Consider the following 16,457-nt stretch of genomic DNA (forward strand, 5'->3'; position numbering starts at 1 on the left):
CTAAGTTACAATTACAAAGTATGTAGGAGTAGTTATGTTTCAAGATCAATGTTAGAGTCAAATTAGGAAAACATAGACTGTTCCACTGGCCTGGGGAATTTGGCACCATCCTGGTCACTCGTGTATGTAACACACACGCATGTACATGGCCAAATGGTGAATGGCTCTCCTTGGAGCAAAAGATTTTAAAACATGGAATCGTCACATGCATGCAGCATTTGGATAATCTTTTACTCCTTCTGTCCTTCATAGGCAGCAATCAAACGTCATGTTCGATCCAAAAATGTGTAGTGCACCTCTAGATAGCTTTTGATGCTATATAGTCCCATCCACCTTAAAAATAAAATATCTCCATACACATTTTCTATGTACGTAGCTAAATGCATGGGATATCAAGGTCCATGCATGGGAATATAAATAGCTACATGTAGTATGGCATCAGAAAATCATGTAGCAACTGGTTAAAATGAAGAAACTTTGTCAGGCTGGAAGAATTTATATATGTGGCTGTAGTGTATGTAAAAAAAGAAATTATCGTATTCTACAGTCCAAAGGTATATAAAAGTGTATGGAAAAGCAAACGTTAGCATTTTGACGGCTATGTTTTGTGCGCATGCGTCAGTCACTAGTAAATGTACATGTAGCTGGTCAAAATAATCGTCTGGATCCAGGCAGTATGGCAGAATCATATCACCAGAGCACTGGGACAGAAAGCAACCAATCCCAGGACATTTACTGTGCTGAAAATACCGAAGACATACGTGTGTCTTTATCACCTGTAAGTCAAGATTAGACTGTCTGCATTACTTTATAGCAATTAAAACATTCTTAGAATGATAGCTCAGTAAACCTATCAGCAAATGTGATGTCCACAATGTCTGATGCTGACAATTTTATGGAAGTTGATAGTCACCTGGCTGGTGTTATTGATAGTAATGAATTATTCTGCATGCACCATGCTTCTTGTGTCCACATTCTTCACCAAGAAGAGTATGTTATATCATATGTGACCATGTGACAAACCCAACTTGTTTGTATTGTACAGCCTTAAGTTGCATGGAATGCAGAAATCCAATATAATACCCTCACAGAGCCATGCAATCCTAGAGTCATTAACAGCTTTGCCAATTCATTATAGTAAAAACAAACTATAGGTACATAGCTTAACTAGTAAAGTTTGTGTGGTGGCTAATACAAAAATGTTGAAGTTATTTGCATAATTGTGCATATGAATGTTCATCTAACACTTCAATAAGTCATTATCAGATTGTTCCAATACAGTAAATACTACTAGTGTATTATAAAGAACAGTCTATATGGAGCCATAATATACTAAATTTATACATCTTTACTGTACATATCGATATCGGACTATCTTTATAGTAATGTAATTATTACATTGAACTGTAACAGTATTAGCAGAAGCTATAGTCACTCACTGACTACATACAGGTGTATAATTCTATAAGGTTATAGTGAAATCTCAGCGTTGTATTTCCCTAGCTGTTATAATGTGAAATACTTGTTTGATTACAATAGATGATACATGTAGTACCACAAGTAGCAGCAGTGATGATGATTATCAACAAATTTCACAGAACTTTAAAGCAGACTGTTTTGAAGTTTCAACTCAGCCGTCACCTATGGAGTATCCATCTGCAACACCTTTGCTGCCTGAACAGAATGAAGGGTGTACATCTGGCATGTGTCCTAATGAGAAGGAGTCTTCTGAGGAGCCAGGTTCATCATCAGTTTTATATTTGATTTCTGTTTTACTTGTCAAATTACAAGTCAAGTACAAACTGAGTGACAGCGTTATGACAACATTAATTTCAATTTTACAGTTACTTTTTACTTTGACCTCACACCCGTTGCAATATTCCATTCCAAAATCTCTTCACAACCTTTTTATGATTGCAGGTATCAATTAGTTACCTGAGTACTGAAAATTTGTTGTATGTCCAGATCCTAGATGCTGTAATTTACATAAGGATACATTACTATCAGAGGCTAGTAGCATACCACTTTGTGCAAAGCAAACGTATAATTCTCAATGTACACAGCAACTTGGTTATGAAAAATTCTTATCGTCTGGGAAAATACGACTTGCCCCATATAAGACATTTGTTTATTTGTCACCCATTGTCTGGCTTAAAAATTTTACAGCATCAAAACATTTGAACAGCTTCTCTACATTCAACAAGGATATCCCTATATTAATGATGTGTGGGATGGTAGAATTTGGAAATCATTTAATAGAGATAACTGTGAAAACTGTTTTTTTAAGAATATACATAATGTTGCTTTTATTATGAATGTTGATTGGTTTAAGCCATTTAAGCATTCTGAATACAAGGTTGGTGGAATATATTTGAACATTTTGAATTTACCAAGGACACAGCGATACAAAACTAAATGGACCATGTTGATTGGGTTAATCCCTGGACCTACTGAACCCAAAGATAACATTAATTCATTCCTGAAACCACTTGTCAATGACTTGATTGAATTATGGAATGGGATTCAAATACATTGTAGCAGCACAACTACACTGATAAGAGGAGCTCTCATTGCAGTCTCCTGTGACATACCAGCAGCAAGGAAAGTATGTCAGTTTCTTGGTCATAAAGCCAACAAGGGATGCTCACGTTGTGAATTTGAAGCACAGAGGGAAAATCCATGGAACGTAACTAGTAGTATGAGTTACTTCACTGCCGTATGATTTAGTACCTAGGTTAAATGATACTGTTAGGCTACAAGCTAATGAGTTTTTGGATGCAAGAAATAAAACTGAAGCAAAGGAAATACAAAAGAAAAATGATGTAAAATGGAGTGAGTTGTTGCGATTGACATATTTTGATATTGTTACAATGACAATGGTTGACCCAATGCACACAGTGTTCTTGGGAATGATAAGGCGTGAAACTGAGTTAATTCTTCAGGACCCCTTGTTTTGTAAGCAGTCTCAAAGAGCATTTAGCAACAGAGTAAAGAACTTGAGTGTGCCATATGATGTTGGCAGATTGCCCAATTCATTGGGAGAAAAATTGGAATTTTCTAAGTTGACAGCTGACCAATGGAAAAACTTTGCTTTAATTTATGCTAAACCATGTTTATGGGAATTGTTTCCACCAGAGTCATACGAAAGCATCTGGTTATTATGTGAAATTGTCAAGATTGTTGTTCAGCCAGCACTTACAAATGCTGATATTTCTAGGCTTGATTGTTTAATTAAATCTCACCACCAGTGTTTTGAACGAAATTATGGCAGATTTGAAGTTTCAATTACCACATGGCACTGCATATCCCAGACATGATAAAGGACTTTGGACCTCCTCATTCATTTTGGTGTTTTAGTTTTGAAAGAATGAATGGCATATTGTCTGGCCTTCCTAATAGCAATCACCATGTTGAGCTAGAATTGTTTACCAGATTCCTGAAAGATGTTGATATTGGATCTGTGTTGCCCCCTGATCCATTAATAACTAGTTGGCCACATTTGGATGATATTCTGTCGGTTGAGAGGGAGGTGCCATCTCTAGCAGTGCATCCTTCACTACTTAATTTTGCATTAAATCTATGTTTGCCACTTATGCACAGGACAGGTATGATTTACAACAGTTGATTGATAAAGGAGATATTACTGTGTTGGGATTTGAATGGAAAGTAGAATATTTACTCCCTAGTAGATTGGATGTACAAATTACCAGAGATTTTTATCTCAAGTTACTGTGCTTCTATGAACACTTGTATGAAGGAAGTTCAATAAGTCTCCTTCCATGCGTAGATAAACATGCGTGTTGCTTAGTAAATGGTTTAACTCTTAGTTCAGATCTCAATGGGTCAGATCGTAGCAGTGCAGTTAAAGCTTTCTTTGCTATTATTGACTCAGAGCCCTATCCTTATTTTGGAATTGTGAGATTCTTTTTCAAATCATCAATTATAATAACTGACAATGATCATACAAAATCACATGATTTAGCTTATGTACAATGGTTTAAATTCTACAATGGATCACCAGATCCCCTTTTTCAAGTATCAGATGAGTTTTATGAAGGTGATGAAATCCTTAGTCCACAACGATTTGTGTCTAGATGTGTGTTGCTTAAGCCATACAGCAACAGTCCATACAAGTTTGCTGTTGAACTGCCAGTATGATTATTGTGTTTAATGCTTCACTGCAGCAATGTTACAACTACTGCACACATATAGGCACACAATTCTACAAAACATTTGAACTACAATAAAAATTTCTGTAAAATATAAATGCATTATGGAATTAGTAGCAATATTCTTTTGTCATGGTTTGACTAGAAATATCATGCAGCATATTTTACACTGTATTTCTCAGTACTGTATAACACCCTGTGAAATTGTTTGTGCATTATTATAGTCACTGATCTCAGTGAAATATGCACTATTTTGCTGATCGTTTCATAGCACAGTAGAATATTCTTAAAGACACATGCAGCGCACTATTTCTCTGTAACTCTTCCTGTGTATACGCCACTGGAAGGAAGTAACGTAAGGGCTTATCATTACCAGATACTTTTGGTGCTACCTATGTTGCTTTCTAGTATTAAACCCCCTCGAAGCCATAAACCTAGCCAGACCCTTTTGTGTGGGCGAGTGGCCATGCGCGCGCCGTTTACAAAGCCGGACCTTGTACAGTTGTAAATTAAAGAATCGTTTGCGAGATCGTTTGAGGGTCTATCTGTGCTTTGTATTGAAAGGCAATTTTAGTTCTGGCCACGGAAGACTACCTATGTCTATTACATTTGGGCAGTTGAGTCAAGATGCGACGGATCGTGCTGTTGAGTACGGAGTGATATTAAGAAAGAAAGAAACATCCGAGGAAACATCTTATGTGCAGCAGAAGGCCATGCAGTTATTCCCGATCACTTTGTGGCCCTCTGTATATCCTAAAAAGCACTATGAATTTTTGTTACAAGTACAAATGGATTACAACCTTTTAGTGGACAAACTTAGTAGTGACGTGCTATTGATGGAATCTTTGCAACGGTCAGTTTTCAGCAATAGCTACTCAGTATTAGCAAGAATATATGCTTACAGGAAAACCATTATTGATGTTTAGATTCATTTTCCCTGGCAATAGTGGTTTCTGTATATGGCACAATCAACAATATGACTTGAATTTCATGTTCCTCATGCTGTATAGCCGAGAGTCCATAATAAAGAAGAGAGTGTATAACTCAGTATTGGTCCATCAAAAATGAGCCCGGTAAGTACATAGTGGTAATTGTCCCCGTGTGACCATATTTTAGCCATATTCATATTAAAGAAGCCTAGTGAGTTTTGATAGAAGCCCTTTAAACACTTTGACACCCATTCATGGAGAGGCTTCTTTGAAATGGATACAATGTGACCAAACAGGAACAATTATCAATATGTACTTACCGGGCTCATTTTTGATAGTACAGTACTGAGTTGGACACTCTCCTCTTTATTATGGACTCTTGGTATAGCTATATGCATGTGTTCAGTGTGTGCTGTGCACTGTGGCCAGTATACCGAGTTTCCCAATATCTCTGAATAAAACACATATACTGGTATTAGAAAATAGTTTCTTGTGAAATTAATTGATTTTCAGAAACCACAGTAGTGGTTCATAATAGAGATCGTCTGTTAATTTCCAAAGTCTTAATAGAACACTCAACTAAACACCACCTTAAAAAGTTCCAACCTCAATAGAAGCCTTAGAAGTTAATTTGGAAGAAGTTTAGGTCCAAAGATGAAGTCAAAAGGACCAGATTAAAATAATTTTTTTAAAAGAACTGAAATCTGTCATTTTGATCCATCAGTTTTGTTCAGCTTAGTATTTTTTTCCACAGGGCTAGAGCAAAATGTGAGGACTTTTTGGGGGTAAAATCTACATAACTTTCCTTCCTATGTCTTTCTTCATGTCCATGACCTATTTTTAAATGCATATTGGGGTATATCCATTCACTGGACTGGATTACTGGACTGGACTACTGGACTCACATACAATTTACTCAAACACATTTTTTTGACCACAAACACCTCTTTCAACCACTAGAAGTTATTACATAGGGTAGTATACCATCTCGTCTTGAGTATTAGAGGCACATACGTACAGCTAACTGTACATAGTCTATTATTTTAAATTTATTTAAACACAAGTGCTGAAGGTCTGTAGGACACCTGGTCCTACAGCCTGTTTAAAGATGTGTGTTTGAAAAAGGTAGGTGCTAGTTTTGGTGGTTTATTTACAACTTTGGTTTGAACTCTTGTTAAAGTTACTGTATTTTTTGCTAATATGTGTAACCTTACACTATTGCTTGAAAGTGTGCACAATGAGAAGCAATTCTTTGTAACACTACCCACTCGTTGCCATTTACAAACAATATAACCAAAGAGCTGGCAAAGCTAGAGTGAATGTACAGACTGCTGAAAGGCTATAGGTGATTTCTATGTTGCATAACATAATTGCATGGTAAAATTATTGTGTGCTATTTTACAAGAAGGCTATAGAGAAGACAGACGGGTGCATTAGTAGTGTTAACAGTGCACAGTGCTTGAAACATTGCTAGCAGTATTTATAACGAACTGCACTAAGGTTTTAGTGCAGTTTTTGAAAGTACAAGTTTTAGTACGTGTTTTATGTTGGTGAATGGTATCAAATTCTAAAACACTTTTTGTGGTTAAGTCATAATTAACTATGATGTGTTAATAAGTATCCAATCTATTCACATTAACATGTTCATTTGGAAACCTTATCATTACCTATATTTAACCACAATATAATAAGTTCATACCAGAGCAACATGTTGTTGTGTACCACTGGATACTTGACTTATTGTGAACAAGTGTGCATATATGTTAGAAGCCATACTATTGTTGACCACGGCATGCTAGATATTGTCTATAGTTGGATATCAAAGCAGTATGGTAGGGCTGTGTGATAATAATAAAACCTATATCTCGAGCAACATCTAATGTACATGATTACTAACTTGATGTAAATGTTTAGTACTGTGTATATCAAACACCACCAGCATCTGTTATTATCATGTAAGCTATTCATATTTATGAAAGTAGTTTAGAAATAATTATAAAAAATTAAAACATGGGAATAGAGATCGAGGAAAAGTACTTAGCTACTTGCCCCTGATTTATAAAAACTACTTTGTTTTCCTTATAGCCTCTACCATATCCATTGAGTTTGAATAGAGATCTCTCTGTATTTAACATGCTGGCTTGTGTGACTCGTTTCTTTACTTTTTCCAGCAATCTTTATTCCAATATTTTTATACTATGTACTAGTTAAAAATTATAGCTAATTGTTGAACTTAGCCTACTGAATGGGTTACACAAAATTTACAAGCTAACCAAAAGCTTAGTGAACTACGTATAAAGCCAACAGAACATCTTCATCTTTAGTAATAGTTTCCACACTGGATATGCACCTGGTATAGTTGTCAGTCTAACCTGTATAGCTAACTGCTGAACAGCACGATCAAGTGAAACTTCTGTCATAGTAGATGCATATCTTATATGTACAGAAACCTTGAAGTGACTGAACAAATCTTCACACTGTAAAAAACGAAGTGACACCAAAGTGTGCTGTTGTGGCGATGTCACAGGGTACACTTCACTTTTTTACAGTGTGCAGGGGGTGCTACAGTAGATTAGTATATGAATGTTCAATAATCAGTTTGTTTGAAAATACGATTGGTGTTTGATAATTGGCAAGCCATAGGCTGTGAGATTTTGTCATAATTGGGAATATTTAACTGCAACTTGTTGCACAAGGAAACCATTGAATGGTTCAAAATGAATGAGACTATGTAACTTTACAGTAATTGTTTGTTTTTGTAAAGTGACCAGATTAATATCATTGCTGCCTGTCCCAATATGAAATAATACAGCTGGATGCAAAGCTTATAGCGTTGGCATGTGACATCTGATTTAGAACCCATGTGGAAGAATGTCTATAGCTCATTTGAGTAGGTACAGTCTTATGCCATTATAGTATATCTATTGCTTATACAAGTGCGAGTGATGGATTATTTTATTTGATTGGTTAGCTATATACATGGGCATGAGTGATTTGCCATATGTACTTACCCTTGGGCCTGCAGCTCTCATGCTTGGCATATATATCAGGTGCCCATGTTACAACTATTATGTTCCACTTGGGTGACATCTGCAAGTGCGGGAAACTGCAGGTATGCTTTACAAGTGTATTTATATTGGGCCATGTGAATTTTGATTGTGGATAACTTAATATGTAATAATGACAAGGTGTTACTAAGGCTGAACAAAAGTGTATTGACATTCAGTTGTGGGTATACAATTACATAAGTAAGTTTTGTTGTGGGTGTGCAATTAAGCAAAAATGCTATATAGCTCATAATTGATGTTTAAGTACTTGTCTTTAATAGCCATGAATAAACTAAAGTTGTGAATATGTCAACAATGACTAAATCCATTAAGAGTCACATTATACTTCCTATGTGTTCATGACATCACACCAGATGTCAAAACAGCAATGTAAACTAATCTGTGGTCTCATTCATTAATAATAAATGAAACAACAAAATATCAAGTCCATGTACAACTTTTCAAATATATACTCCCTCCTAGGAAGGATATATTTTTTACAAGTAGAAAGAAAATTAGGAATTTTTAGTTTGATTAGGGATAATAGGCATAAGAAACAAGGAAGGTTAGGCAACCTCCCTTGTTACATGTCTACGATCCCTAATCGAACATAAACTTCCTAATTTTTCCTTCTACCATTATTGTGACTGGTGAACCAGTGCATGCCACATCAAAAGTAAGAATGGTACCATACTTAATGTTTCCATGAGAACGTGTGCCCAACTATCAATTACTGAAAAGGTGAAGTGATTTGTCTACAGTGTTCAGTCCGTTACACAGCATTACAACTGAAGAATACTATGAGATTTCTGTTACAAATGTAGGAAGCCATCATGCGCCAGCTACTGTGAATCAACACCTTATACTGTCAGTGAGGAGAAATGGGACACAAAGGAGGATAAAGTTAAGTCCATGATGTGTACATGTATGTACTACAATATGCCAAAAAGCACCTGTCGGGCTGAAGCAACTGAAAAGTCAAGCCCATAGCCTTAGCCATTATCAAGTTACACTTGTTTGAAGGCATCAGACAGGCAGGTGGGTAAGCAGGCAGGCAGTCAGTCAGTCAGTCAGTCAGTCAGTCAGTAGCTTATAAGAAACATTTTTGGCCACTCTGAAAACATTTTTGGGCTTAATTCTACTTAGCCAATACTGCCAAGCATGAAGATATTGTGAGACTGGTTTCTGGTAATTTTTTGTGAAAAAAGTTCGAATCTCCATAATCCCTAATATACATTACTACCGCACTGTATGATACACTACATTTGTTTCTCATTGATGTATTGCTGAGCACTGATAGCGGTGGTTTATGGCATTTATACACCTTCTCTTCCCTTTGAAGTGAAGTGTGAAAGTGGTACATAGCTATAATAAACTCTGGTCTCCACTTAACCTTAATACAACTTCTCTATCAGAGTTAAAACTTAGTTGAGTCACCCTGGTCATGTTTTGTCCAGGTGAAGTGGCTGTCATCTACTAGATTACATGTGATGAATTCTTTGTAAGCCTGATGTATTTAACTGTACTTGATGATGTACATATGTGACCGGATTTGCGAAAAGGTACCTTTTTCACACACAAAATTTGACCCATATTGTAAACTTTGAAGCTTCATAACTTTTTAATCACAGCATACCATTGCCTGAAATTTTCTATGAGTGTAACTACAGTATCTGGCTGCATTTTGATACCAAGTGCAAGTTAATCAGTGTAAGGAGTCAAATGTTATATCATTTTGTTTGCTAGTATGTAAAATGTGTGGAAAAGGTACCTTTTCGCAAATCCGGTCACATATATTATTAGATCTGAAGCTGTTCATTGCTGGTGATATTGTTATAAAAAAGAGTATAATAAATCACGGTCTTGTCCTCCAGCCTGTTTGCAAGGGGTGGCACCTATATATAGATTAGATATTAGTGTCAATAAGCATCAGCACAGAAAATGTGAACTGGAGAACAAGATTAGTCGAGCTGGAGTATAAAGTCATCTGGAGAAGTTGTATGTCCCCATGCCCACTTCTGCACTTCTCTGTAATGCATGTCTAATTGGTACCAAAATGTTCTCAGTACATGCCTCTCTTAGGGCTATACTCATCTGATTTTACTTTCCAGGTCAGTGGGTAATCTGGGGGGATCATTGCAATACAAATTATAAAGTGATGAAACTAGTGACAGGCTAATTTAATCTCTTTAGCCAATTAAATAAACAGTAAACCAGAAGTAGGGATTTAATTAATTTACACGTCAAGTGATGATCTCCCTAACATGCACTTTATTATTATCCCTACCAGAAAATTCCTTTCCATTTGTTTTTTGTCTACTTTTCGAATGTATAAAACCAAGAGTTCATAATATATATAAAAAGAGTATATTATGAACTCTTGATAAAACTGATAGGACTTCTAGTTTATTTGTAAGCACATGTGTACTTTTTGTGAGGTACATTATCTATGTGATTTGACTTAGTTTTGTCATATTACTTGATAGTTCAGTCTACAATACTAGCACAATAGCATGCAAACTTTACACAGAGTACATCAAAAAGCAACTATAGTTACTTGTTACATACTTTCATCCTGTGCAACTAGTACCGTATGCTTGGTTATTAACTTTTGTAACAGATTGTTTTACCCAGATATATTTATACCTTACCAAGGGGAAGAACAGAACCAAATGTATAATTGCGGTTCCGTGACTTCTCCAAATATTAACTACTACAAGCAAAATGGTTGTTTCACCTTAGTAGTTTCAGCTCTTGTTCTCTCAGTCTGAATTATGGAGAACAATATGCAGAATGTGTCTGCAATCAACCCACTTAGTTTGGCTGTTACATGAATAGTACCAAAGTTACTAAGTGGTTAGCTTTAACAGCATGATTAATATAACCACTGTAACAAGTTACTATTGAAACTGGGGTACTTTATGGGCATATATATAGTTACCAATAGTTGTTACAAGGGATGAAATTACATAAATGTTTATCTCCAAATCTGCACTTGCACAATACTAGTTTGAGGAGATCATAAAAAAGTAGAGATCACAGAGCTGTGCAATTGATGATCACAGCTTGTTATTATCCAGATCAGGTTACTACTTAAAGTCTACTTTTAGTAGTAACTCTGGGGTACTGTTGCTTGTTACTAGGATGTGCATATCTGAGGCAGTTATGTATCCTATAGTCTACTGTATATATCTAGCAAAAGGAATGCTTCTCTGTACCATTCAGATGCAAAATACTTCCAACCCTTTCTTTCAACAACATTCACTTAAGTGGAACGAGACCAACCAATAGTGTCCAACAGTGATTATCAAGGTATCTTGAAATTCTATGGGATACTTTGAGACCTCTCAAGTGCATGTACATGAAAGTGTAGAAGGTGCTTGGAGCTGGTGTGAAGGATTCTAATATAACCACATAATACAATAACTATACCCTCTCTATATAAGCACGTGTCCTTATATTGGCAATGTTTCAATAATACCAAACTAAAGTATGTATACAATGCACTGTGGCTTCTTGTATAGTTTACTGGGGTGCCTCAAGTTAACCTGGACACAATGCATTGGACAGATGTAGTAGTTTAAGTGTATACAATAGGTGTAGCAATTAGTGACATGGATTTTCTGGGATTACTTTAGGAGCTGTAACCCAAGAAATGGCTTTACACACATCAGTGCATTTATTAATTGTGCCATTAATGAAGTGTGAACTATCTTTGTGGTAATGAAAAGTGTATTTCACATGTTTAGTAATTATTAGATACCTTACTTTTATGGAACCCTTGTGTGTGTGTGTGTGTATTGTTTAGCTCTTTGTCTCTAGCTTTGTGTGTGTGTGAGTGAGTGATTGAGTGAGTGAATGACATTGAATATGTCATGTACAAATTTGTGTCTGTAAGTTAAATACCATAAAGCAACTGAAGCCATGTCACTGAAGCCAAAACAGTCAAAATTGCACGAGGCGAAGCCGAGTGCAATTTTGCCTGTTACGAGTACAATTATTCCCTAATTGCACTCAAATGTGTGTGATTACCTATACAAATTACTCTACAACTAAACTACAAACACAATTAATTACAACGGGGGTTTGGGGAAAGGAAAATCAGAGTCCTCACACTGCAAAGCCCAGTACCGTAAAATCATACGGGCATTGTTCGTCCATAAAGAAACTGATGAAAGTTGTTGTAACAAATGTTTATGAGCCTGTTTGGTTGATGCACCACTTCTGGCTGTAGTGCGTTCAGCGATGGTACGAAGGGTCTGAAGCGCAAATGGTGACCAAAAACCAAAAGTTTCTACAACAAGTGGGACAAAGTCACACCCTGCCTCCTCTACAGCATCTTGATGTCTCTGGTCCTTGGCTAACTCACCTGCTGCAGCAGCTACCCCAGCACAAGAAGAAGAAAAAGAAATGTGAGAAGGCTGGGTAGTGCTACGAACAGACACATCAAAATAAGCTGGACGACCATGCTGAAAGTCAGAGTTGTACACATCACCTGGGCGAGAATTATCTTCATAAGAAACACGTTGTTCCTTCAAAACTCCTGAGTGACTCTGGGACAAAGCATGACAAACAATGTCAACTAGAGCATCATGGCGACAAATTCTCATAGGACCATGAGAACATTCTAGAAGATGGTCACCAAATTGGTCAATGGAAGTAAGACACACACATAATGGGGAAAGTGGAAATAGAGGGATTCCGAGCCACAAACGAAGGCCAATAACAAACTCAGGACCAGGAATAGCCAAAGCAAGGGAGACTTGAGGAATAGCTTTGAGCCATCCACTGCTAGTACCAGATGAGTGAGAGAGAGCAGTAAGTCGAGCACGGTTTCGGATGTTGAAAGAAGAAAATAGTTGTTCATACTGATTTTGATCTAACAGAGCCTGCAAGTCCTGCTGGGTAGCAGAGGGAATAAAGATATCAGATGTAAACCTTTCAAAGGTAGCAACAGCATGTTCTTCATTTGGAAACACTAGATCATGAAAGTCCTGGGATAGAAGATGAGAAGCCAGGAGACGAACACTATTACATGAACCCAAAAAGGCCGCAGCAGCGGAAGAAAAGGATGAGCGCAAGCCCAGACCCCCCAAGCGAAATGGTAAAGTGGCTTGGCACCAAGAATCATTAGGAAGACTACATTGTATTATGCGACTTAGGCAAGATTTAAGATTAGAATCAAACTGTTCTAAAAAGGAGTGCAATATACAGAATGGCACTGTGCGCAAAAGATGAATGATCTTGCAGCTTCCAAGGCAGCTGCGTAGTAAATGAAGCTCGACTTGAGGGTCTTCTAAAATTGCAATGCTGTCTTGAGCAGCTGTAACCTTAACGAGAGAACAAGAACTGATCGAAAAAGTTGTCAGTTCCCCAAATAGGAGATCCCAAAAGCTCCAAACCTTCACCAGCTCGGTTGATACTGGTGGGAAATTCAGAGAAAGAGTCTCCAGAAGGCCAGAATAGTTCGCACTTGGACAGCGGATTTAAATGGAGACCAAATCGGGGACCATGAATTGAGAAAGAATCTAAAAGCTTCAGTAAGGAAGATTTCGAACCAATAAATGTCCCATCATCTAAATACAACAGATGTAATTTGACTAAATCATGAAGCTTGACAAAATCAATAAACTGTAACAGAACTAAAGAAAAAAGCAAAGGGCCCAAAGGATCACCTTGTTGTACACCAGATGAGGCCATGATACGTCTAGAACCAAAACGAAGCTCAGCAGGTTGTGAGTAGCACCACTTAACCCAAGCAGAAATCTCTGGGAAATCTTCAGCAACTCGTTCGAAAAAAGCAATACGACTGCATTCATTGAAAGCGTTCTTCATGTCTATTTTTAACAGAGCTAAGGAAGAGTCAGAAGCATGTTGGTAAATATAAGTGACGCACACTTCGCAAAATTCACCATAAAACACGAGTGCGTGCTCGGATTGGGCTGAAATTTGGCACACTTAAAGGGCTCATTAAGGCGGATCTCTGTACCAACTTTGGTAGGAATCCGATGAACATTCACGGAGTTATGACCGATTATTTGCGTAAAATAAGGTCGAAGGTCTGTCACGCCTACAGGGTAAACCCCTTGGAGGAATCAGTTGAAAATTGATATGTAGATGGAGCAACCATCGTAGGAGTGCCTTTTTGTGGTTTGAAAGGAATCGGGATAAAGACCATGGAGATATGACACAAAACCCAACCTGTGTCAAAATTACGCGATCGATTTTTATGAATAAAAAAACTATTAGTTTTCGTGTCTACCAGGCAAACCGCTTAGAGCAATGAGCTGAAAATCAGTATGTAGCTGGAATAATCATCATAGAAAGTTCTAGCAGTAATACAGAAGAATCGGAGTACAAATCACTGAGTTATGATTCGAAAGGCAACTATGTGCAGCAAATGCGAGATCGAGATACTCTAGTAGAACAGTCACCCAAATATAGCATTCAGCTGCATGTATAATTTACACAGTTATATTACATTGCAAGTTATTCTGTAGGGAATTCAGCTACAAACAAGTCACCCTGTAGTCAGATCAGCTAGAAGAAGGTACCTAATAGAGAGTTCAGCTACAAAGAAGCCATCATGTAGAGAGTTCAGCTCAAATAAATCACCCTGTAGAGAATTGAGCTACAAACAAATTGCCCTGTAGAGAGATCAGCTAGAAGAAGTTACCTTGTAGAGAGTTCAGTTACAAAGAAACAATCCTGCAAAGAGTTTAGCTGCAAACAAATCACCCAGTAGAAAGTTCCACTATGAACAGATCACACTATAGAGAGTTCAGTTAGAAACAAGTCATCCTGTAGAGAGATCAGCTAGAAGAAGTTACCTTGTAGAGAGTTCAGTTACAAAGAAACAATCCTGCAAAGAGTTTAGCTGCAAACAAATCACCCAGTAGAAAGTTCCACTATGAACAGATCACACTATAGAGAGTTCAGTTAGAAACAAGTCATCCTGTAGAGATATCAGCTAGAAGAAGTCACATTGTAGAGAGTTCAGTTACAAAGAAGCAATCATGCAAAGAGTTTAGCTGCAAACAAATCACCCAGTAGAAAGTTCTGCTATGAACAGATCACACTGTAGAGAGTTCAGTTAGAAACAAGTCATCCTGTAGAGAGATCAGCTAGAAGAAGTTACCTTGTAGAGAGTTCAGTAGCAAAGAAACAATCATACAAAGAATTTAGCTGCAAACAAATCACCCGGTAGAAAGTTCCGCTATGAACAGATCACACTGTAGAGAGTTCAGTTAGAAACAAGTCATCCTGTAGATAGATCAGCTAGAAGAAGTCACTTTGTAGAGAGTTCAGCTACAAAGAAACCACCATGTAAGAGAGTTCAGCTGCAAACAAATCACCCTGTAGAGAATTGAGCTACAAACAAATTGCCCTGTAGAGAGATCAGCTAGAAGAAGTTACCTTGTAGAGAGTTCAGTTACAAAGAAACAATCCTGCAAAGAGTTTAGCTGCAAACAAATCACCCAGTAGAAAGTTCCGCTATGAACAGATCACACTATAGAGAGTTCAGTTAGAAACAAGTCATCCTGTAGAGATATCAGCTAGAAGAAGTCACATTGTAGAGAGTTCAGTTACAAAGAAGCAATCATGCAAAGAGTTTAGCTGCAAACAAATCACCCAGTAGAAAGTTCTGCTATGAACAGATCACACTGTAGAGAGTTCAGTTAGAAACAAGTCATCCTGTAGAGAGATCAGCTAGAAGAAGTTACCTTGTAGAGAGTTCAGTAGCAAAGAAACAATCATACAAAGAATTTAGCTGCAAACAAATCACCCGGTAGAAAGTTCCGCTATGAACAGATCACACTGTAGAGAGTTCAGTTAGAAACAAGTCATCCTGTAGATAGATCAGCTAGAAGAAGTCACTTTGTAGAGAGTTCAGCTACAAAGAAACCACCATGTAAGAGAGTTCAGCTGCAAACAAATCACCTGTAGAGAGTTCAGCTAGGAACAAGTCACCCTGTACAGAGATCAGCTAGAAACAAGTCATCCTGTAGAGAGTTCAGCTAGAAGAAGTTACATTGTAGAGAGTTCAGCTACAAAGAAACTACCATGTAGAGAGATCAGCTGCAAACAAATCGCCCTGTAGAGAATTCAGCTACAAACAAATCACCCTGTAGAAAGATCAGCTAGAAGAAGTTACCTTGTAGAGAGTTCAGTTACAAACAAATCACCCTGTAGAGAGTTCAGCTAGAAACAAGTCACCCTGTAGAGAGATCAGCTAGAAACAAGTCACCTGTAGAGAGTTCAGCTAGAAGAAGTTACATTGTAGAGAGTTCAGCTACAAAGAAACTACCATG

General features: G+C 37.3%; 1 protein-coding gene across 2 annotated transcripts in view; it reads left to right on the forward strand.

Annotated features, from left to right (window-relative positions):
- Nucleotides 1-4,668: 4,668 nt before the first annotated feature.
- LOC136248268 (glutathione synthetase-like) overlaps nucleotides 4,669-16,457 on the forward strand; it is a 29,679-nt gene continuing 17,890 nt past the window's right edge. For both annotated transcript variants that reach the window (XM_066040066.1, XM_066040067.1), the window contains exon 1: nucleotides 4,669-5,022. In XM_066040066.1, coding sequence (XP_065896138.1) covers nucleotides 4,766-5,022 — 257 coding nt within the window. In that variant the 5' untranslated portion in view covers nucleotides 4,669-4,765. The remainder of the gene's footprint in view (nucleotides 5,023-16,457) is intronic.

The sequence above is a fragment of the Dysidea avara genome, chromosome 3, assembly GCF_963678975.1.
Source record: "Dysidea avara chromosome 3, odDysAvar1.4, whole genome shotgun sequence".
Lineage (NCBI taxonomy): Eukaryota > Metazoa > Porifera > Demospongiae > Dictyoceratida > Dysideidae > Dysidea > Dysidea avara.